General features: G+C 48.7%; 1 protein-coding gene across 4 annotated transcripts in view; it reads right to left on the bottom strand.

Moving 5' to 3' along the window:
* Positions 1-23847, bottom strand: part of PDE4DIP (phosphodiesterase 4D interacting protein) — a 76932-nt gene that overhangs the window by 31496 nt on the left and 21589 nt on the right. For all 4 annotated transcript variants that reach the window (XM_090049576.1, XM_090049577.1, XM_090049578.1 and 1 more), the window contains exons 18-19: positions 16111-16202; positions 15046-15260 (exon numbers count right to left, since the gene is read on the bottom strand). In XM_090049576.1, the coding sequence (XP_089905702.1) occupies positions 15046-15260; positions 16111-16202 (307 nt within the window). The remainder of the gene's footprint in view (positions 1-15045; positions 15261-16110; positions 16203-23847) is intronic.

Genomic DNA, 23847 nt, shown 5'->3' with positions numbered 1-23847 from the left:
AGTTTCAACCAGGATATTAACCTAAGTAACTATGTCTGTGTTAGAGTCTTCTGTGCAGGAAGTTGGTTATGAGCAGTTGTGGTCCTCTGACAAGTTTAAAGGTCCGAGCGCATGGAGCGAGCTGCAGTCAGCTTGGGATATGCCTGATGATGTACAGCCCAAACTTGATAAGAGCAAGTGTAAAGGAGCTGCACTGTATGGGCTCTTACTAGTGTGTAAATCTTTGCATGAAGAGGTGTCCAGGCTGCAGAGAGAACTGGCTGAGGAGAAGAGTGTTAATGCCACATTAAGTAAGGATGTGGAGAGGTGGCAGGTGCAGGCTCAATCTATGGTAAGTTAGACTCTGGATAAAGCGCTGGAGGTTCAGGCTGCTATGAGAAAAGTAGATGAAAAGGATCTGGAATGTCACCAGCTAAGAGGCAGTCCAGGCGTGGAAGGCCAGAACAGAGCAAGGGATACGACAGGTCCTTAAGGAGACAGCTCATGAAAAGGTGAGCCACCTGAAGTGCTACCAGGAAATAGGGAAACTCAGGAAGCAGGTGTTGGGAGCTCAGGGAATTGTGGCTGCTGTAAAGGCTAGAGGATTCCCTGAAGATAATCCTGAGCTGTTTCCTCTACCCTATGATCTCTGCTCCTTAGGGTATTGGGACAACTTTGATCTAGACAGTGACTTGTGCAGTGATGCCAAGTGTGGGGTATGGAGAAATATGGCTGACCTGTACAGGGAAGTGTTGATGGTGTACTTCCCAGACAAAAGCTTGTTAGCTATGTTCCCAATATAATACCAGTTAACAAATGCTTGCAATCTTGTGTCCCAGATTTTTGGGAAGTCAAGGCAGGAAGAAAGGTTGCAGCTACTGCAGGTGGCCGTGGTAGAGGTCATCAGGGAAAATTTCCAGGGAGATGGCTGGATGACCCCGAAAGGCTGGGAGTGTGGAGGCAGTTGTTGAAGTATGAGAATAGGGATGATATTGATGGAAAACCGACTGCTGAGTTATGGCACAGGCTGGCAGCTCACAGGGGCAAGGAGAAGAAGAGAGGGGAAGAGGAAGTGAAAAGCCCCCCATCCTGGGGTTTTCCAACAGGGGTGTCCCATTGTTCCAGTCTCATTCCCTGAAACTGTGGTGCCTATCAAAATAGATCAGTAGGGATGGCCAGTGGTTACAACCTGGTGGGAAGACGACAAGCCAGTGCTAGTGGATACAGGTGCCTTGGTGTCACTTTTGAATTTGGAATTTGAAACATCAAAGCCAACTGCTGAATGCAGGATGTTGGAAGGCTTTAATGGGAAGAAGACAGGTCAAATTGAATTTGGAATTGCTCTAGCAGAATTGAGTAGGGCAGGGATCCTAGATATTGCTACACTACAGTTGTCCATGAGAATAGACTTGGTTAACTGAGAGCTTAGGCAAGTGGAAAGCCCTGATTCTGGTGCAGGAGCAGTGACTGAAGCAGTGCATACGTGTGCTGCCCTGAAGACAGCTGAGCCTCTGGCACTTCCAGAGGACTGGAGTCCTGCTGTACAGGATCTAGCGCAGCAGATCCAGTCAGTCTGGGCACAGAGTAAGAGTAAGCGTAGTAAGATTCAGGCATTGGAAAAGGTAGAAGGAGGGGATCCAGTCCCTCAGCAGCAGTACAGGTTCCCAAAGGAAGCAGTAAGTGATATCAGGAAAGTCACTGATCATCTGGTGGAGCAAGGAGTGCTGGTTGAAAGGCTGAGCAGAAATAATAGTCCCATCTGGCCAGTGTGGAAAAGTGATGGAAAAACCTGGTGGCTGACAGTGGACTATCAGGTTCTCAATAAGGTGATACCACCCTGAGCACCTGTGGTAGCCAAGAACCCAGAGATTATAGCATCCATCAGTGAAGAGCAAGGTGGTTCTCAGTACTGGACTTGTCTAATGTGTTCTTTGCAAACACTCTGCACCCTGATTGTTAGTATAGGTTTGCTTTCACTTTTCAAGGTACACAGTATACTTTCACTCCAGTTCCACAGGGATTCCATAATTCCCCTGCCATATGCTATCATCATGTGGTTAAGATGTGAAGAAGGTTGACAGATGGGGACCAGAGGTATGTGTTGTCCTATGTAGATGATATTCTGGTGCTTGGTAGGGAGAGACAGGAGTGCTTGGACCATACCAAGAGAGTGCTACAGATTATCCAAGAGACAGGGTTCAAGGTAAACCCCAGGAAGGCACAGCTAGTTTCAACCTCCTGTAAATACCTGGGGATACAGCAAAGGGAAGAAGGATGGTTCCCCGACCAAGATAGGGTCACGCAAATTGTACAACTGCCAAGACCCACTCTGAGCTCTTTTCTAGGCTTGACTGGTCTTTCCAGAAAATTCATTGAGGATTATGCCTCAAAGGTGGAGCCATAGTATCGTCTGCTTCAAAAGGAGGAACCTTGGAGCTGGGGACCAGAGCAAGACTCAGCAGTAGCAGCACTGAAGGAGGTACTGGCCCTAGCTCCGGCTCTGGCGTACGCTCGATATGGCCACCTGTCTGTGCTCCAGTTGGGATCAACCTCCCGAGGCATAGGAGCAGTCCTGATGCAAGATCATGGTACAGGTTTGTGACCAGTGGCATATGCCTCCAGGGTCCTCATCGTGGTGGAACAGGAGTGCTCCTGTGAGAGAGAAGTGCTCAGCCTGGTGTTGGCACTCCAGCATTAGATAAACTTAGTAAATGGGAGGACACAAATCTGATGATGTTCAATACCGACAAATTTAAGGTACTCCACCTCGGGGGAAAAAAACTCCACAGCATACTTATAGGCTCAGCAGGGCTACGCTTGCTAGCACCACTGCTGAAAGAGACTTGGGGGTCATGATTGACCACAAGATAAACATGAAGCACCAATCTGATGGTGCAGCTGGTAAAGCAAACAAAACCCTGACTTGCATCTATAGATGCTTCTCAAGTAAATCTCAGGATGTCATCCTCCTGCTGTACTTGGCCTTGGTGAGGCCGCAGCTGGAGTACTGCATCCAATTCTGGGCTCTACAATTCAAGCAGGATGTCGAGAAGCTTGAAAGAGTCCAGAGCAGAGCCACGCGCATGATCAGAGGGCAAGAGAACAGGCCTTATGAAGAGAGGCTGAGAGCCACTGGACTCTTCAGTCTGGAAAAGCACAAGCTCAGGGGCGTCCTGGTGGCTGATTATAAGTACATAAGGGGTGTACATCAGGATCTGGGAGAACATCTGTTCACCATAGCACTTCAAGGAAAAGCAAGGACTAACGGTCATAAACTCCTTCAAGACTGTTTTAAGCTGGAAAAAATGTCTTTACAGTCTGAGCCCCCAAGACCTGGAATAGACTCCCTCCAGAAGTGGTGCAGGTACCTACTCTGGACTCATTCAAGAAACTCTTGGATGCTTAACTTGCTGGGATCCTTTGACCCTAGCTGACTTTCTGCCCCTGGGGCAGGGGGCTGGACTTGATGATCTTCGAGGTCCCTTCCAGCCCTAACGTCTATTGGGATTATTCAGTTGGGATGCCCCCAGTGGTTCTTAAGACAACACATGCACCGGTGAAGTATGTGCTGTCTGGAAAGGCAAATGAGGAGTGGGTGTCATCCCTCCGGTTGATTACGTGGACTTCAGCTTTAGCACTACTGAATCAGAATGTGCTGGTGGAGAAAGCACCCCGTCTGTCCCCTGTGCTGTAAGCCTTGGTCATAGAGGGAGCTCAACACCTGTGCTCCCTCCTATAGCAATACAGGCCCGACAAGTTTTCTTTCAGGGTCATACCTCTGGAGAAAATGGATTGAGAGCAACAGCAGTTGCGGGCTATTGATGAGTCAAGTTATTATGGAGGGGAACCACAGGCTGGATTTGCAGTGGTACGAGTGCCACCTGCAGGTCAAGATGCAGAACCTATTCAGGTTACAAGAGGGAAATGTAACCCACATTTGGCGCAGGCAGCTGAAGTTACTGCAGTGGCACAGGCCCTGGAGTTATCAGCAATTGAATGGTAATTATCTGATTCAGATTGGGTTATCAGAGCGCTGTCAAATTAGTTGCCAGTCTGGGAAAAGAGGAATGAAAACAGTAGGTGGTAACCCTGTGATGCATGCAGACGTACTGAGGTACAACTAGGGAACAGCCCAGCGATGGGAAACCTCAGTATTGTTGGGAAAAGTAAAGGCAAATGCAAGGGAGAGGCTGTATATGGAGTGGAACCAGACAGTGGATGCAGAAGCAAAGAGAGAGGCAGTCAAAGGCCAACGGTAGAAGCCAGAGAACCCAGAAATGGCAAGGGCCAATCCTGTAGCCCCTGTTAAACAAAAGGTGCTCCCTGACACAGATTTAATAAGTATGCAGCAAGCAGCTCCCTCTATTATAGAGCTGGTGCAGCGAACAGAATCTGGAGGCTAGAAGGTCTGGAAAAACCCAAATGGGCTCATCATGGCCCAGAACGAGAATCGTGAAGAGGCTCCTGTATGGGTGGTCCTGTATGCAAGGATCCGGGATGGAGTGATCGTGACCAGTACACAACCAAGGACACACAGGGATCGATAAAACACTGACATGGGCACAGGTAGCAGGTTGGTGGCCCAAGATGCAAGAGGATGTGGAGCAGTGTGTTAACTGCCTTCCCTGCATTGCTTACAGTCCAGACGCCAAGATTGTTAAGGGTCCTCTGGGTCATCAGCGGATTGAAGGCCCATGGAGCAAACTCCAAGTAGATTACATCGACCTGCCCACAGTAAAAGAGGGTTCAACTATTATTTAGTGGTAGTAGATCACTTCACCAAATGGACTGAGGCTGTGCCAACTCGGAGGAACGATGCTCGGACAGGTCCTGATGGAGCACGAGTTTAGCAGGTTTGATTTACCTAAAGCAATTGACTCTGATCAGGGACCTAGCTTTGTGGGGGAAATTATAAAAGGGGTGTGCCAGGCCCTAGGCATAAAGCAGGAATTGCATTTCCCAGGCCATCCTCAGAGTTCTGGGTTGGTAGAAAAAACCAACAGAACCCTAAAATTGATGTTGAAGAAAGTCATACAGCAGCAAGGAGAAGACTGGGAGGAAGCATTACGCCTTGTCTTAATGGCTATCCACAGTACTCTAGCCTCTCACAAGATTATTCCACATGAAGCGATGACAGGACATATGATGCTTCTCCCTAAACATTGGTGTCCAGGAGGGGAGTCTCCGGATGGGCTGCCACCCAGGGTCCTTACAAATCAATGGTTTCAGAAGCAGCTTCACACCATTTCTGAAACACAGAAACAAGTAGCTGTGGCTCTGAGTGCCAACACTGAAAAGATGGATCGGTACTTGGGACCGGTCTTATACCCTCAGGAGTGGCAAGTAGGGGATAAAGTACTGTACAGGGCTACAATTTAGACTGGTGGAAAGCTAGCGCCTGTCTGGAATGGGCCGGTTCGGATTATGAATAAAGCCAGCCCTACAGTATATCAGGTGGAACTTGCTAAAGACAAGGAGTGTTTCCAGAAATGGCCCCACGCATCACAACTGAAAAAGTGGAAAGGTGACTAATTAACAAGGGGCTCAGGCCCTTCTCTGTGTTCTGTCTTGCAGAAAGTGGAGCATTGCCTCCTGGGCCTCCAAAAGAGTTTGGGCGTACCAAAGACCATTCATTTTTCTTTCGTTTTGTTTTGCTTTGTTTGTGCTAGAGAAGTATTTTAAGCTTTTTATAGTAGGAATAGTAATGCAATGTAGCTTTATTAATTCCTAGAATTTGTATAAAGATTTGGAACAAGGAGTAGAATGGTGGCATCCTAATGGAGATCAAGCCTGCTGTTTACAAATCACATACTGCAGATGTAATAGCATTCAAACCACAAAGTAATTAAGCCCTGAACTACTCCCATTAGATGATGTGGAAGGGCTGACCAAACAAGATTTGCAGGGATCCCCCAATCAACATTGTCTATATATAAGGTAAGACCAATGCGAAAAAAACCAAAGGTTCAAGTTACCCACTAACCACACATTTTGGGTCACATCACTGTGTCAGTGTAATTCACCCAGGCAGTAACCAAGCTCATATGGGGATACGGGGAACCACAAGATGAGGTGAGCTATTTCAGACCAGATGCAAAAGTGCCACCAAAGGGGTAGAGACAGAGACAGAGACAGATGTCACCCCCTGGCAGGGTGGCTACGGGGCGGGGAAATGGAGTGACTTCGCCATGGCTGCTGATGCTAATTAACATAGTTTCATAGTAGGTAGGGCCAGAAGGGACCTGAGCACATCATCAAGTCCTACTCCCTGCCCTAAGCAGGAAACAATGCTGGGGTCAAACAATCTTGGCTAGGTGTTCATCCAGCCTCCTTTTGAAGAAGTAGGAGCGAGCACCACCTCCCTTGGAAGTTGGTTCCAGATCCTAGCCGCCCTGACTGTGAAGTAGTGCCTCCTGATGTCTCGCCTGAATCTACTCTCCGTCAACTTATGGCCATTATTCCTCGTTACTCCCTGTAGTGCTTGGGGGAACAGGGACTCCCCCAATGCCTGCTGGTCCCCCCCTGACTAGTTTGTAGGTGGCCACCAGATCTTCTTTCAGCCTTCTCTTGTGGAGGCTGAACAGGTTCAGGTCCTGTAACCTCTGCTCGTAGGGCCTGCCCTGCTGCCCCCTGATCATGCAAATGGCCCTTCTCTGGACCCTCTCCATGTTGTCCACATCCCTCCTGAAGTACAGCACCCAAAACTGGACATATTGCTCTATCTGCAGCCTGACCAGTGCCACATAGAGGGGGAGGATCACCTCCCTGGACCTGTTCCTGATGCATGTGTGGATACATGACAAGGTGTGGTTGGGGGGACCTGGTGACTGTCTATAAACTCACTAGTGGGGACCAGAAGGGTTTAGGGGAGACACTGTTTTCCCTAGTGCCCCCTGGCATGACAAGGAACAATGGACACAAATTATTGGAGAGTAGGTTTAGATTAGACATCCACAAGAACTACTTCACAGTTAGGGCGGCTAGGAGCTGGAACCAACTTCCTAGGGAAGTGGTGCTGGCTCCTACCCTGGGGGTCTTTAAGAAGAGGCTTGATGACTACCTGGCTGGACTCATTTGATTCCAGCCTCTTCTCCTGCCCAGGCGGGGGGTCGGACTTGAAGATCTACAAGGTCCCTTCCGACCCCACTTCTATGATTCTATGATTCTGATTCATCTTGGAATTAATAATGACACCAAGATCCTTTTCTGCCTCTGCACTGATGAGAAGGGAGTTCCCCAGCCTGTAGGTTTGGTGCTGGTTCTTCCTCCCCAGGTGCATCACCTTGCACTTGTTAGTATTGAAACCCATCCTGTTCTCATCCGCCCACCCCTGTAACCTGTCTAGACTTGTTCCTCTCCTCTAGCGTGCCCACTTCTCCCCACATCTTAGTGTCATCTGGAAATTTGAACAGGGTGATTTTTACCCCCTCGTCGAAGTCACTGATGAAGATGTTGAACAGTGCGGGCCCGAGGACCGAGCCCTGGGGGACCCCACTGCCCACATCCCTCCAGTTCAAATAAGACCCATCCACCACCACTCTCTGGTTGTGGCCCTCCAGCCAATTTGCAACCCATCTGACTGTGTAGGCATTGACACCACAGTCACCTAATTTCTTAATGAGAATGGGGTGAGGGACAGTGTTGAAGGCCTTCCTAAAGTCCAGAAAGACTATGTCCACTGCGACACCTGTATCCAAGGATTTTGTGACCTGGTCGTAGAAGGCCACCAGGTTGGTCTGACAGGACCTGCCTCTACTGAACCCATGTTGGTTGCTCCTAAGCATGATCTCCCCTGCTGGTCCCTTGCAGATGTTGTGCTCCTGGATAATTTTCTCAAAGAGCTTCCCCAGGACCGAAGTAAGACTAATGGGCCTGTAGTTTCCTGGGTCCTCCTTCATGCCTTTTTTGAAAATGGGGACCACACTGGCCCTTTTCCAGTCCTCCGGCACCACACCAGAGCACCACGAGTGCTTGTAAAGCTGTGCCAGGGTCCCACAATGACCCCTGTTAATTCCCTCAGCACTCTGGGGAACATCACCTATCCTTCCCAGTTCCATGTTGCTCATCCCCTGCCACCCTGTGGGAAGGTAGGATGGGATGTTACCCCATGGCAACCAGAAGGAAATAGAGTATTCTCTGCGTGGGCAAATATAAACGTGAGTTGGGGTCAGGCACCCCTAGTCCTGGATATTCCAACAGGAAGGCATGTTTTTAATGTTAGGGCCAGAGAGAGCACAGTTGCTCAAATGAATGTGACACTAATCCTTACCTTGCAAAATTCAGGTACCTGGAACTATATGCATTGAACTGTAGTGGAGAAGGATCTAAGCTGTGGGCTGATGTTATGGTTAAGGGCACCTCTGAGTGGCATCCAGCTGGCATGGTGGTAGTAAAAGAAGACCTGCTCGTTAAGATGTTGTTAAATGTCTCAAGAAATCAATGGGAGGTCATAGTGAATTTGACCCTGGTCAATGAGAGTAAAATCTTTCCAAAATGTGCTACTTACCTACATCCCTTTTTGCAGGGATGGAGGGCCTGGGCCTCAGTTATAAATCAGTCCCACTGAGCTCGACCTCAGCTGTCAATATTGTCTTGGGTGCAGCAGGCACAGGAAGGGAACTTTTAAATACCGTTTATCAGGAGATTTTAGACAATAAACTTGGCTCACTGGGGACTACCCTACAGCATTTAAATGTGCCTCTTCAGGACAGCCTAGAAGTAACCAGTAGGGTACAGCTAAATTTGACTGATGCCATGCAAGCATTCAAAAATGTCCAAGGGGAAGATGTGATGACACTGACTGATGCCCTGCTAGCCTTACAGTGAGATGTGTCTGAAGCCATTACATGTGTCCAGACTCAACTCTGGCCACTGGGAATTGTGAAAAACACTGTAGAGCAAGAAGAAAATTGGCACATTCCAGTGGAATTGAAAAGACAAATTGGCATTGAAACTGGACAACCAGAGTGGCTTCAACCTTATAACCAGTTGGTAGAATCTGAATTCGATCCTACCACCATGATGGTTAGAGTGCAGATTGATGCTATTAGCAATGCTGAAGAAGAACTGATGTATCCTATATTTGTGTTGGGAGCTCATATCCATGAAAGTGTGGTTGTTCCCCAAACTGATAGGCATTGGGCTAGAAAAACACCCTTAGGACATGAGGCCATCTCACTGTCCATGTGTGAACAGAGAACAGGCCTTGGATTTTTGTGTCATGAAGACATGCTTTAAGCAAAAATATTACTCTTAAAGCCAGATACTTACCAATATATCATAGAGGGGGAAAATTACAATAAATCTGTAGTCATAGATGAGGGCAATGGACGTGTATGTATCCACACTTTGTGTGCATCTCTTGTGGTAAATGTTTCATAGTTATTAGGGTCAGAAGGGACTTGTTCGATCATCAAATCCGACCCCCCTGCCCCGGGCAGGAAAGAGCGCTGGGATCAGACGACCCCAGCTGGGTGTCTGTCCAATCTCCTTTTGAATATTTCCAAGGAAGGGGACAACACCACCTCCCTTGGAAGCCTATTCCATATTTTGGCGACCCTCACTGTAAAGAACTTTTTCCTGATGTCCAGCCTGAATTTGCTCTCTTTTAACTTGTGTCCATTGTTTCTAGTTACCCTGATTGTTGCCCTGGTAAACATCATATCCCCCACTTCCTGCTGACCCCCCTGCACCTCCTCCCCCCCCAATGAGTTTGTAGGCAGCCACAAGATCACCTCTTGTGGAGGCTAAAGAGGTTCAGGTCTCCCAATCGGTCCACATAGGGTTTTTTCTGTAGGCCTTTAACCAGACAGGTGGCCCTCCTCTGAATCCTTTCCAGGTTATCCACATCCCTCCTAAAGTATGGCAACCAAAACTGGACACAGTGCTCCAGCTGCAACCTGACGAATGCCACATAGAGGGGAAGTATCACCTCCCTAGACCTGTCTGTGATGCACCTACTTATGCAAGAAGAAGTGCGGTTAGCTTTACTTATTACTTCATCACACTGGTGACTCATGTTCATTTTGGAGTCGATTAGTACTCTGAGGTCCCTTTCCGCAGTTGTGGGTCCCTCCCGGGCTATAGGAGTGCTGATGATTCTTCCTCCCCAGGTGCAACACATGACACTTATCCTTGTTGAATTTCATCCTATTCTGTTCTGCCCACCTCCCCAGCCTGTCCAAAACCTCTTGGATATGCTCCCTGCCCTCTAGTGTGTTTACCTCCCCCCATAGTTTTGTGTCATCAGCAAACTTGGACAGGGTGCTTACTACTCCCTCATCCAAGTCACTAATGAAAATACTGAATAGTAGGTCCCAGGACAGAGCCTTGGGGGACTGCGCTGCCTACATTTCTCCAGGTAGAAACCAACCCATCCACCACCACTCTCTGGGTGTGTCCCATAAGCCAATGTTCCACCCACCAGACTATGTAATAATCTACACTGCAGTGTTTTAGTTTATTTATAAGAATTGGGTGTGACACTGTGTCAAAGGCCTTTTTAAAGTCTAGGTAAACAACATCTACATCTGTTCTCTCATCCAAGCATTTTGTTATCTGCTTGTAAAATGAAACGAGGTTGGTCAGGCAGGAACTGCCTGCTATGAACCTATGGTGATTGCCCCTTAGCATTACTTTACCTGCTGGTTCCCTGCAAATGTGATCTTTAACTATTTTCTCAAAGGTCTTGTCAAGAATAGAGGTGAGGCTAACTGGCCTATAGTTACCTGGTTCCTCCTTCCTCCCCTTCTTGAAAATAGGGACCACATTGGCCCTTTTCCAATCCTCTGGGACTTGTCCTGAGCACCACGAGTGCTCGAACAGTTGTCCCAGTGGGTCTGCTTTGACTCCATCTAGTTCCCTAAGTACCCTAGGGTGAAGATCATCAGGGCCTGTTGACCTAAATACATTCAGCCCCTCCAGATGCCCCCTTACTAGGTTTGCAAGAACCACTGGTGGGTTGGTATCTATCCTGGGCTCGTCTAAAGTCCTAATGGGATGCATATTCGTATTCGTGTCCAGGACCACAGATGCAAAGAATTCATTTAGAATCTCTGCTTTAGCCATCCTATCTGTTACCAGTTGTCCTTGTTCATCCTGAAGTGGTCCTGCACTTTCTTTTTTGCTGCCTATGTACTTAAAAAAAGACTTTTTGTTATCCTTAACTTTTGTCACTAGCCTAAGCTCCATCTCTGCTTTGGCTCTCCTCGCTGCTTTCCTGCAGGCTCGAGCCAAGCAGGTGAACTCCTCCTTGGTGACTGTCTCCTGCTTCCACAGCCTGTAGGCCTCTTTTTTTCCTCACCAGGTTCTCCTGGATTTCTCTGCTCAGCCAAGAGGGTTTCTTTGCTTTTTCCCCCCACCTTTCTGTGGACTGGGATAGTCTTTTTTTGTGCCTGCAGGATTAGTCCCTTGAGAAACACCCACCCTTCCTGGACTCCCACCTCTATTACCAGTCAGTCCCTCCCTAACTAATTTCCTGAGTTTACCAAAGTTGGCTTTCCTGAAGTCCAGCACTTCTGCCCAACTATTTATCTTCCACACCTTTTGCCAGATAGTGAACTCTATCAATAGGTGGTCAGTATCCTCTAGGTTACCTTGTACCTGCATATCCCCCACCAAGTCATCCCCATGGCCAGTACCAAGTCTAGCAAGGCATTACCCCTGGTGGGGATGTGTACCCCCTGCGATGTGATGGTCCTGTAAGGAGGTTAAAAACTTATGTGAACGGGCAGATCTGGCTGGGCCAACATTAATGTTTGGGCCAATATTAGCAATAGAGATGTATGGTTTTATTACTGTAACAAGGTATAATATTAATTATGCCAGGAAGAAAACTGTGCAGCAGAGATTTACTATGGTATATGCGGAAATCAACTGTTAAAACCAGTTGCATTGGGAATATTACCCCAGCTGTTATGAAACTTGTTACAACATCCAGAGGTGCAGGCTCAAATTAATCAGGTTATTGAAGGAGCGAGAAGGCATATGTCAGTGTCCATCTGTCGCAGAGCACTCGGGTGCCCTGCGCCTAAAAGCAGTAAATGGCTCAGCAGAGACCCCTAGTGGTGAGAAAGGGGAGGCTCAACTGTCAGTCACCAGGGCAGCACAGGTGCTGGTTGCTAGGGCAACCAAGGGAACCAGCTGACAGGAAGGGGCAGGGCTTGGCCCTTCTTAAACCCAGGCATGAGGCCAGGAGGGCAGTTCCCCTCTGGCTGCCAAGGAGTGGGGGGAGCTTGGCCAGTGCAGAGAGAAAGGAGAAAATAGACTGCAGGAGCATCCCCTGGTTGCAGCCATGAGTTGGAGTAGTTTCCCGGTAGGGATAGAATGTTTTTTGACCGGACGGTATAGTTTTATGTTATAGCCTAGGGGCTTTATGTTTTGTGTTTACTGTTTTAACTGGAGGACCGGGTGAGGCTATTAGGGGTTGGAGGAGGCCTCATAGGAGCTCCACAGTAGCGTGGGGACCCTAGTGTCAGAAAGGGCGCAGTGGTTTAGGGGGGGTGCACTGACCCCAGCCCCAGAGCGAGAGAGGGGGCAGCGAGGAGGCCCCAGAGCAAGAGAACGGGCAGCGAGGAGGCCCAGAAGGAAAGGAGAGGGCCAAAGCATAACAGGGCCCAGGTCAAACCACGTCAGTTCCATCTGAGAGGCTTGGGCTGCGGTGTAGGGGAGGAAAGGAGCCACAGGTAGTGCCCCCTGGCACCGGGGCGCATAAAATGGACAGCCTCCCGCTGATTACACCAATCAATTAATTAATTAAGACCAAGGCATGGCAGGAGAGTAAGCAGGCGGTTGGCCCATTACAGGAGGGCAGAGTCACTCTCGCAGAGGCTCCGATAGTGATACTCCTGTCACACCATCATGCTGCGGAGCAAATCACTCAGGTGCTATCTGAAGCTAAACAGGCAGGTAAATATAGCTGGTGGGAAAGCATGCTAGGTTGGTCTCTCAAGATGGCTGGAGTGTTAAACTCAATGTTACATCCCCTTATTGTTGTGCTGGCTGTTGGAACCATTGTCACCTTGTGTCACTGTGGATTGTTGTACATCCCCCTTCAAAGGATTACAGCTCGTCAACAGAGAGAGGAGCTGCATATTCTTTTAAGCAAACATAGTATTTAAGCTTCTGGTCACAGGACTGGATCAGGCCATCACGATCAGTCCAGTTGGGATGATGAGAAAAGTCTTGCCCGCTGTACAGGAGGGGTAAAAGTATAGGGAACGAGCCTAATCTCCACAGACACTGGCCAAGGAAGTTTTCTTTGGTCTAAACACCTATTGGCAATCAGATGAAGCACTGATTGTGGAGTGGAATGTGAAATAAAAGGTTTAATGGGCATCTCTGGCTGTATATTCCCTGGCCTCAGTATGGGAGGCCTGCTTTAAACCTGATTGACTAAAACTCGGTTGCTGGGCTATGGAATGCTGAAGCAAAAACCCAAACCAAAGAGGGTATGGGCAGCATTTGAATAAGGGTTAAGGTTCATCACAATGTCCAGCCCATTGGTGCCCCTGACCACAAGTCATGGGTGACTGGTGCCACAGTAATCGGGAGGGGCAAATGCCCCCCAGTGACCAGTCAGTGACTGGGAGGGGGTCCCCTGTGGCCAATCTTGCTGACTGGGGTGGAGGGATCCCCCGCAGCGGTCCCAGAAGTGGCGCTACATCTGGTGCTCCCACGCCCCAGCTGGCACTTGCAGGGAGGGCACTGGTGCTCTCACCTGCCCCCCCTGCCCATCGCCTAAGTGGGGAGCGTGTCCAGCCAGGGGGTACACTTGCACCCTGTGCAGCCCCTACGCGTTGCCACTACCAAAAGTGCTGTCATACTTTTCCCAGGATGATTAGCGGAGGCCCTCGCCACAAAGCTATTAAATATTCCATAAAATGCCCTTAATTGTGCTTCATTTATGATATGAAGGTGTGAATCTTCAAGGAAGGGATTGATGGCTAAAAAAATGATATTTAGAGGTTTGCTTTTGGGAATTGGTTCATAGGTAATATATATATTCATTAGAATAATGGTTATAACTGCAAGGGTTAATTGATTTCTCAAAGCTGTTTTCTTATACAGTTCTCATGACCTTCAAAAGTAGATAGGGTGTCTAACCCAGGCAAGCAAACAGCAAGGCCAACATATACACATCCTGGGTAATTGAAAACATCCAAACTTTATTTTCATAATAGAGATAGGCCTGGCTTCAGGACTGAAGTGCCTGCTTGCAAAAATCCTTAAGCTTTCCAGTTTTGGGGGAACAGACCAAATTAAGAGGACACAAATGCCCCAAATTAGGATGTGGGCATGTGATAGGGTTATGAAAATGGGATTCAGGATGTGGACAGTATGACAACCACAGGAAGACCAATTAATGATGCCCAAAGAAGAGCCATTGGAGAAGAAAGAATGAAAAAGGAAGAGTTTTCAAAACAGCAAAGGGGTCAATTGGCATTGGCTCCCAACCTCCAAGGCTGCTGATGTTGGACAGTCAAGCAAAGAACCTCAAGGTGACATTTACGTACTGGCTGGATGGACTCGTTGCCTCATGTATATTTTGGGCACTGGGAAATTTGGGTAATGTATGTTGTACTTGCTTTGCCTGTGTTGCTTTTATTTCCTATCGCTGTGTATCAATAACATTTGCCTATTATCAGCCAGCAGGCGTTGTGGTCAATCTGAAGGTTGTGCTTGCCTGGAGCAAAAGAATCAGGGCTGGGTTGTGAATCCAGTGCCAACACTGGCTTACAGTAAGGGCCAAAGCATTTCCCTGGGGCAAGGAAAGGTTGGGAGAAGAAAGTACAAGTCATCCTGAAACTAAATCCTCCTCTCTCGAGATTTGCCCAGGGCAAGCAGAGGCCAGCCAGGCTTGGGTTGCAATGGTCCTGGAGTCTCTAAGGACCACGCACCAGCTGCTGGGGGAAAGCCACCTGTCTGCAGCGCTAAGAGGATCCACAGCGATATGTGGCTCAGTAGGATACCCAGGAACCAGCCATGCACTCCCAGCCACACTGGAGGATGCTGCCATGTGATCTTACAGTGCTTCTCCTCCTTGCCTTTGGGTGTAGCCTGCCTTACCTGATGTGAGACACAGAGGAGAAGCCGGCTTCCTCAAGCTGTGCCTTCAGCTCCCTCAGCTCCCCTTCCACCTTCCTCTTCTCCTCCTTGATCTGCTGACTCTGTGATCTCTCCCACAGCAGCTCCATCTGCAGGCTCTCCAGCAGAGCTGGGGCCAGGGAATTGGACTGAATATCCTTGACTTCCAACTTGTTCTCAAGGCCCCCTTGACTAGTCTAGAAAGAAAGTGCAGGTGCTGAAGGAGAGGGCAATGCAAAAGACTGACGAGCAATGGTCTCCAGGGAGCATGGACTGCATGGTGCATGGAGAAGATGATTTCCCAGCTTTGGCTGAGGAGACCCCCAGGTTGGCAGGCACCTAGCTGTTTGTGTAAGTGGGGTGTCATGGCAAGGACAGCAGGGGCAGAAAACACTCTCAACCCACCTCCTCTCCTGGCAGTGCTTGGAGAGCTCTTGTCTCCAGGGCTGACCCTAATGGGGTGCAGGGCCCTCTTAAGAGAGCTGGGTGACACGGGTTGCAGAGCTGGATGGAGGTAACAGCCCTGGCCCTGGCGGTGAGGGTGCTGGCGCAGCTTGCCCCAGGGGGCCACCTGCAGCATGGGGCAGCTGAGGTGAGGGCTGCGCTGGATGGGCCAGGCTCTGTCAGGGATGCCCTTGCAGTGAGAGGCCCCTGAGCTGAGCCGAAGCACGGTGCCTGGTGCCCAGTAGCTTTGCAGAGCCCCCGGGCCAGGCTGTGCCACAGGGCGGGCACTAGGTAGTACCTTTGTCACACCCCTCAGATGTCAAAGCATGGGGATCCCCAAAGCGTGGGGCCTGGGGCGGTTGCCCCGATTTGCCGTACCCTAGGGACAGCCCTGCTCGTCTCCCACCAGATGTTTTCAGAGGGCACTAGGCCCCAGTTCTCAGAGGGGGGATATAACCAAACAGGTCACACTCCAAAGCAATGTCACACTCCAGAATGACTCCCAGCAACACAGTAAGGCATAAGCAATATGTAACCGCTCCTTCCAGGTGGCCCCAGCCTTTAGGCTTCTCTCTAGAAACAAAGCACTTCTCTCAGGCTTACTTGAGCAGCTGTAGATCTGGTTGGTGCCTCCTCCTCAATGCTGTCAGTGAACTCAGTGCTGGTGTCCTCAGTGTCTTCCCCCATGTGTTGACCTAGAAGAGACACCAAAGCAAGATGTGAGAAGGGCAGGGGGCTCCTTGAGCTATGTTGCCTAATCTGGAAATTAGCTTTATAAGAAACAAGCCCCAGTCTGCCCCCTGTCCAAGCCCACCCTTCTCCATCCTGGCAAACACTTGCAAACCCTTTTGCAGCTACAGCCAAGGCCCTCTGGAAGACCAGCTGCTCCTGCCTAGGACTCTCTGCACTGGGACACTAATAGCCTTCATTCCTGGCACCAGAGGCTCCTGCAGGTGCTGAGATCCAGTCCCTCTCTCTGCTGGGCACCTCCCTATAAGGAAGGCTGTGGGAAATTTTGGTCTGTCTGTTGACTTCAAAGGTGCCATAGGAAGCAGGAAGTGAGGATAAAACTACCCAGCTTAGTCACACCCTGGAAAGTTCCCTGCCTCATGCAGCCTCTAAGGGAGCCAGCCAAGAAGCCAGCACAGGTGCCAACAAGCCAAGTATGTTATACCCACTGCATTCCCTGCTTCCCAGAGTCTCAAGGTCACAAGACACTAGACCTCAGCACAGTGACAAGCAGAACAAGAACCCCATCCACTTACATTACAACAGAGAAGCCCAGGAAGAGGTTCTGGGTGAAGGGCCTTGGGCTACAGGTGGTATGATAAGCAGGAGTCCAATGATACCCAAGGAAAGACCAGGGTACAGAACTGTCTCTGTGTTCTGAGCTTGCTCATTATCTACCAAGTACAATAAGTGTCTCTCAGATAAATCTTTCACTTTTACTGGTGCCCACCTTGTTCCAGTTATGCCCACCATGCAACTGAGGTGAGGGCTGTACTGGGTGGGCCAGGCTCTGTCAGGGATGCCCTTGCGGTGGTGGACCCCAAGCTGAGCCGAACCATGGTACCCGGTGCCCAGCAGCCTGTGGAGTCTGGCCAGCAGAAAATGTCTTCAGCCTGGCAAGGTGCATGTGGGTCACTGGCAATGGAGAGGCACTAGCAACAGAAAGGGGATGCTTTTACTCTAACAAGCCCATTAGTGCAGCCTGAGTAAGACTGGCTTGGGTCTTTCCCCAGGTCATGGCATCCCCTGGAGCTATGACTGCTAGGGGATTAGTGTTCAGACTCTCTTGGGGAGAAAGCCAGTATCTGGCATGCCCTGGAGGTACATACAAGGAATTGGGGGTCTCCAAATTAGGGACACCCCAGGTTCTCATTCACACAGGCTCAGATGGCTGCACCCCCACTCATTTGCCTGCTCTAGCACAGCTTCCAGTTTCTCCTGGAGTTGCACCCAAGAAGCAGGTCAGGGCTTTCCCCAGGAGCTGACCATGCAGGAGAGATTCTGGGGTCTGAACCAGTCCCAGAGCAAGTAGGTCAGACACTGAGGCTGTGCTTAGCCTTTCCCCAAAGAGAAGTCTGGGGGCAGGGTATGAGACGCACACAATTCTCTGTCCCAAGGTGGTTTATCTGAGTATTTACATGGACCTTGTAGCTTGGAAAGAGGTAAACTGGCCTGGCTGGATTGTGATGGAAACACCACGAGACATCATGGGATGCAGGTCCCTCTGATGAACTCACCAGGCCTTTCTCTCTCTCGTGCACCTGCGTCATACATGCTTGCCCTTGAACAACATGCTTCACAGGACCAGAGCAGTGCATTGTTCCAACGTGTCTGATGGCCATGTTCTGCCGCAACCCACTACCACAGACTGTCACCAAGAAAGCCTCCTAAGGCATCTTGCTACACACAAGGGAATCTCCACCTAACCTCAGCAGAAGCTAAATCAGCACCCTGAAGCATGAGATTTGATTTGCTTTACTTTAGAGCACAGTTAGTGTCATCCTTATGCTTGTGTCGATCCCAGTTCCTTTTAAGGCTTTGCTGGGTGAAACGACCCTGACCTAATAGGAGGGAAATCACATGCTGTATGAACAAATCTGTCCTAACTGGAATGCCACCACAGCCAGGAAAATCTCTTCAAATCCTGCTGAGATGGAACCACAGGAGGGACTGGCCAAGCTTCTTCCCTACCCCATGAGGCTCAGTCAAGCCCTCCGACCCCCACTTTGCACTCTCCTCTGGAACGTTTCGATGCAGCTACACTGCTCTGATGATGAGGCAACCAAAAGTGAGCTCAGTACTATAACTGTTTTTGAGCTACCCAGCCTTCTGCCTGCTGCCTCTGTACTGCATCTTTTTGCACCTTAATCCTCAGGATACGCCACTCATTCATACACCAGTACCTGGAGCGGAGTTAAGCCCGTGATGCCAATGCCAATACGCTTTGCTGAGTGCTTCTGCCATCTAGCGTCAATAGAAAACTCCACCAACTCCCTCAAATGCTGCTTCCCTTGAACTGCTGCATATTGCAGCGCTTACACTCCTGCCCCCACTTCTCACATGGCCACACCAGCGTGCAGGCAGTGAATTTCCATGCTTGCAGTGAAACCCGGTCTCCTGCCATTTCTCTCTAACCGTCAGGTCTCTCTCTGCTGGAATAGGAATCATGTCTACTACAGCTGTTTAAATATGATTATTGATAGCAGGACTCTGCCTTGGTGCCCCTGACCAGTGCAATCAGGGATCTCCACATACCACTTTAATAGCCATTTAATAACACCATAATGCAGTGTACCTGGGTATCTGACCTCTGCAATGATAAAGCACTGTATAACTTGGACAGCATTTTGACTTTCCACTTTGTTTTTGAAAACCCCTCTGCTCTTTATTACTCCTCATTTCAGTCTCTCTCCTTTCTTTACAGCTCTTTAACAAGGGACGGAAACTGAATTTACCAGCTGGCAACTAGGAAGACCTCTTTTTTTCTTTTTGGAAAATCAAGTCCAGGGTTGCTCTCCCTGTGTTTTATTTTTGCCCATATGATAGTTGTCAATAATGTCATAAATTTGCTAATTCCTTTCTAGTGTGTAGAGCCCTTTTACTCACTAAGCACATTCTTCTAGGCATTCCCCTACCTACTCTTCAGTAATTCCTGATTTGCTTAAGGGTTTCATTATGTCCTGGTCATCTACACAGATTTATTTGGAGATATTTCTCTTTTGTAACCCAGATATTTTCTTTGCCCATCACATATACTGGACTGGGTTTTTTCCACTAATGCATTTGCTTCCCAATATGTTGGGCCCCACAACTAGCTGGCGTGATAGTGCTCTGATATATTCTGGCATGTGCATCTTGCCCAAACAAGCCCTGAGCATTCCAGGTGGGAATCTCTCCCAGTCCCTTTACAATGCCCTTTCAGCCACTTGTATCCTGCCCTCTTCCTTTGCAGAGTAATTACCTGTCTCATTCTGTGGATCCCTGCCACAATGCAGTAAGCCTGCTTGGATACAGCCAAGTTAGGAGCCCACGGATGCATCCCCCTGAGTGCATACGTGGTTTGTGGTGCCTCAAAGCTGTTTGACTAATTAGCAGCAGTGTAGGATTTTTTGACACTGGGAGATCTCGGTGTCAAAGAAAACCACCACTAAAAAGTGGCATGGCACATGCAGCGGCAGGGTGTGCCTCCAGAAACTGGAGCCTGGCCAGGCAGAGCTACACTCTGGCTGCTAGCCAGTGGCCAAGGCCTGAGCAGCCAACTCAGTACTACTGCTGCCCTGGGAGGCCCCCAAGTAAGGCTGGTGTGGCCAGCACAGGTGCTGACCCCAGCCTTCCCTATCCTAGCCAGGTCCCTTTCCTGCACACCAGAGCATGCGTACAGGAGCATGCCTGGGGACAAACAGCAGTGGCACAAATATTGTCACATGGGAAATATGTCCCTGCATGTACACGCTTGTGGGGGTGTACCCCACTAGACTCTGCCTGTTTGCCCTCTTTGTCCTGCTGTTTTCAATAAGCCCATGCTTTGCCACGGCTCTCACAGTTGCCCTTACTCTGTTTTATCAAGCCACTCCTTCATGCAATGAGCCACAGTAAGGTTAGCTCCTCATCTTGGCAGATCCCATAGGCTCTGCACATAGCCTGGTGTTTCTTTCCTAGCACCTAAGCCTTGGCTATGTTGCACTACTAGGATCTCTCTTTCCTCCCGCTCAGAACCTACAAGGTGCGAGTCCCAGGCTATATTCTTTCCCCAAGAATAACAGGCAGGATAGGGGCCAGGCTTGACTGGAGACTGAAGACTACAATGAAAGCAGTTGGTATCTTCATACTTCATTCTGTTCTGCTCCACCTCCCCCACCTCAGCCGATATCAACCAGTCTGGATTTGCTGAGCTCAGGTACCCTACAGTTGCTCTATAAAGAGGCATTAGCCTCTTGCACAGCCAAAACAAGACAAGGAATTTCACCATGATTTTCAATAAGAAAGACTTACGTAGAAAATTCATGTCACTGTTGTGCACCCCCAGCCTCCACAGATTTTGGGCTTGCAGTGATTCATACCCAAGCAGTTGTCTGGCTTCTAGCTGCTAGAAGGGTTAGTTTGGAGAAAGGCCACGGCAGCTTTCCCAATACCAGGGTTAGCCCCATCACTTAGAATGGCCTTGAGGCTGCTCCCAGCCATTCAGAGCCCTGAACTGCTGGGGACAGTGGGAGGACAACAATGCTTTGGCCTGTTGTAAGAGGAGGGGCTGTAGGAAGATGCCTGACTGAGTCATAATACTGACTCTATAGCACTTTAAGGTTTCCCCATAGTGAGGGAAGCTCCAGCTGGTTGGGAAAATAGCTTTTGGGTCCTTTTCAACCTCCACAACTGGGAGCAGACCTACAGGCTTTACTCTTTTCCTGTATGTTAATTCACTCAGATACACAAAGCAGGATGCTATCTTAAACAAACTCCCAGTCTGACTCACTGTTTACCTTTGTAAGCACCCAGGCAAACTGCTCACAACCAGAAGGCATGAGTGGCATTGAACTGGCCTGCAAAACTTTAACCAGATGAGATCACACTCAAGCAAGGAACTTTGAACCCGAGCAGCAAAGGTCTGGTTGAATGCCCACAGAGGCAGAGGTAGACCCATACTAGCCTCCTCTGCCAGCCTCAGCTGGCAGACATCAGTGAAACTATACTGAAGTCAGTGCATTCCAGTCGCACCAGCCGAGGACATGGCCTGTTACACCATTCAGGAGGCTGCAGCATACTTTTGTGATCTGGACTTTCCACCCCAATGGCCTCCCCCCTCCACCTCACATACAGAATGATCCTTCCATATTTTCTATACTCTCTTCTTCCAGTGTTGCTCCTCCCACTCCATCTGCCTCCCCACTCTTCCAGTTCAGCTCACTCAGCTCAGAGGCTCAAGCTTCTAACATAAGGGCAGAGTAATTTCACAGTTCATAATATAGCATTGGTATCAGAACCATTCTGTTGTGACCCCGCATCTCTTTGGTGGGGGAATGGATGGAGATGGATGGGTACTGACTCCTACTCTTTAACACACCCAACAAATTGACCATATCCAGTGCTTATGGATACCATGAGCCACCTCAACTCTTAAACAGAGCACTGCAGTGTTGAAACTAGCTCTGCTCTTCTTTAAATTCATCCATGCACGATCTGGAAGAAGCCAATAGCTCTGATAAAATTTCCAGACCACAGTGACCTGGAAGATGCAACTTATGTTACTGAGGAAATAGAATATGTAATTGGAGAGGTTAGAAACAGAGTCAGGAAACACAAAACTGAGTTTTGGCTACAAAAATCAAAACAAATACAGCTGAGGGAAGACAGAGATGTATTCAATGAACAATAACAGCTATGCTAAAGGGACCATGGAAATGACAAGGGACAGCAAGGTAGGCATGAGTTTCCAATGGGACATGGCTGCAGCAGAATGGCTGATGTGATTAGAGCTGAATGTGCAGAGCAAAAAGATGCGTAGAACCAGACTGTGGCATTTTAAAGGAAGTGCTACTGAGCACACCTGAAGTATGGTGGCCAACCCTAGATGCCACCCTTCAAGGAAGACATGGGATGGGTATGCAGAGAAGAGCAAAAATGATCTAAAGCCTAAAACATACGACTTATGAAAATTGAAAGTGTTGGATTTGTTTAGTCTAAAGGAGAGAAGACTGAAGGGGTACATGATGGCAGTCCTCACATATGTACAAGGTTACAGCAAGGAGAAAGGTATTATAGAGATGATGTGCCATCTCCATCAGGGGTACAGTAAGAATATCAGAAGCAAGGGAGATTTAGGTAGCCTTGAAGGAAAAAAAACTTCCTAACTGAAAGGATAGTAAAGCATGGGAAGAGGTTGCCTGGATAGCAGTGGGATCTCTATCACTCAAAGTTTTAAGAATGAAGTTAGACCAACATCTCTCAGGAATGGCCGAGGCAGAGCTGAACCTGCCTTGGAGCAGAGGACTGGACCAGAGGGCCTCTTGAGCTCCCTTCCAGCCTTGTTTTCTGTGATTCCATGACAACAGGCCAAGGCGGCACTGAAAACAGGAGCAAGTTCAGAGACAAACACAGAAGGGCTTCTCTTCATCTGCCCTGATCCTGAGGAAATAGAATCAGCCTGACAGAAAGAACTAAATATGCAGAGTACAACTAAGCACCAGACAGCAAACTGGGTAAGTTTACTAAAAAGTTGAATTCAAGAAACTCTGTCTACTAGAGAGATCTGAGGATCATGAACCAGCTTGCCAGGGGGTGTAATGGAAGCCTATCCCTGATGGGATTTAGACTGGCAAAGCACTGATGTTACCCTGCATGGAGGAAGCATTTCCCTGAGGTTATCTGTTGGGTCACGTCTACCCATGTTTGTCAACTCTAGGCATGCTCTCCCCCTGCCTAGCCTCATGCACAATGCTAGTGGAAACGTCACCGTGCTGATTGATTAGGTACTACTGCTGTGCCTGGAGAAGGATAAAGCACAGTGAGGGAAATGTGGTTCCTTTGTATTTCAGTAGGTGGCTGAACAGAATGAATGAATGGACACAATACAAGCAGGTCTCAAGAGCAGATGCTTTGCTAGAAGGCCTAGGCTAGTTCAGGTTGCGGGTCAGCTGGCCCGCATGGTCAGCTCACCACTGCTCTCGTTCAGTCCCACTAGGCTGCCAAGAGACCAATTATTGACAAAAAATGGGAAGGTGGGAAGGCAGCAGAAACTTGGGAGAGAAGCAAATGCATGACCAACCTGTCAAAAGAAGGAAATAGGATCATAGCTCCTCTTCTCTTGTTACTAACAGTAAAGTTATAGAACTTGGAGGAGGGAGCAGGGATACAACATATCGAAAAGCAGATAAGGAACAGATATAGTCAGTCAAGAATCTGTTGCCTTTTCTCCCCCTCTAGAATTTGCAGATCAAGAGGAAATAAATGCAATAAATATGACTTTCAGAAAGCATTTGGTAGCATGGATTGGTCATACTTCTAGCTGTATTAAGTATCTTCATTGAAGCTTGGGGTGCAAACTGCATAGGAATGAAATTCAGAGGTGGAACTGAAACAGAAGACAGACCAAAGGGACAGCATAGAACAAAGGAACCAAGACATAAAAAATGCTACAAGATTCAAGACAGCTTAGTGGTCAGACAGGAAAACTCAAGAAACCAGACTCTAATATCCTAATCATTCCCAGATTTTCTGCTTGGCTGTGTCTTTTAGTCTCCAAAACAGGGATAGCACCATTTTCTCCACCCTGCAGCAGGGGCTGTATACTTTAGAATAAGAGCTATGGGATACTATGCTAATCAAGGCCATAAAAGT

The sequence above is a fragment of the Crocodylus siamensis genome, chromosome 5 (genome assembly GCF_052110815.1).
Source record: "Crocodylus siamensis isolate JL-2025a chromosome 5, ASM5211081v1, whole genome shotgun sequence".
NCBI lineage: Eukaryota > Metazoa > Chordata > Crocodylia > Crocodylidae > Crocodylus > Crocodylus siamensis.
Note: the sequence above shows the minus strand (reverse complement) of the source record. Positions and strands in the feature narration are given on the sequence as shown.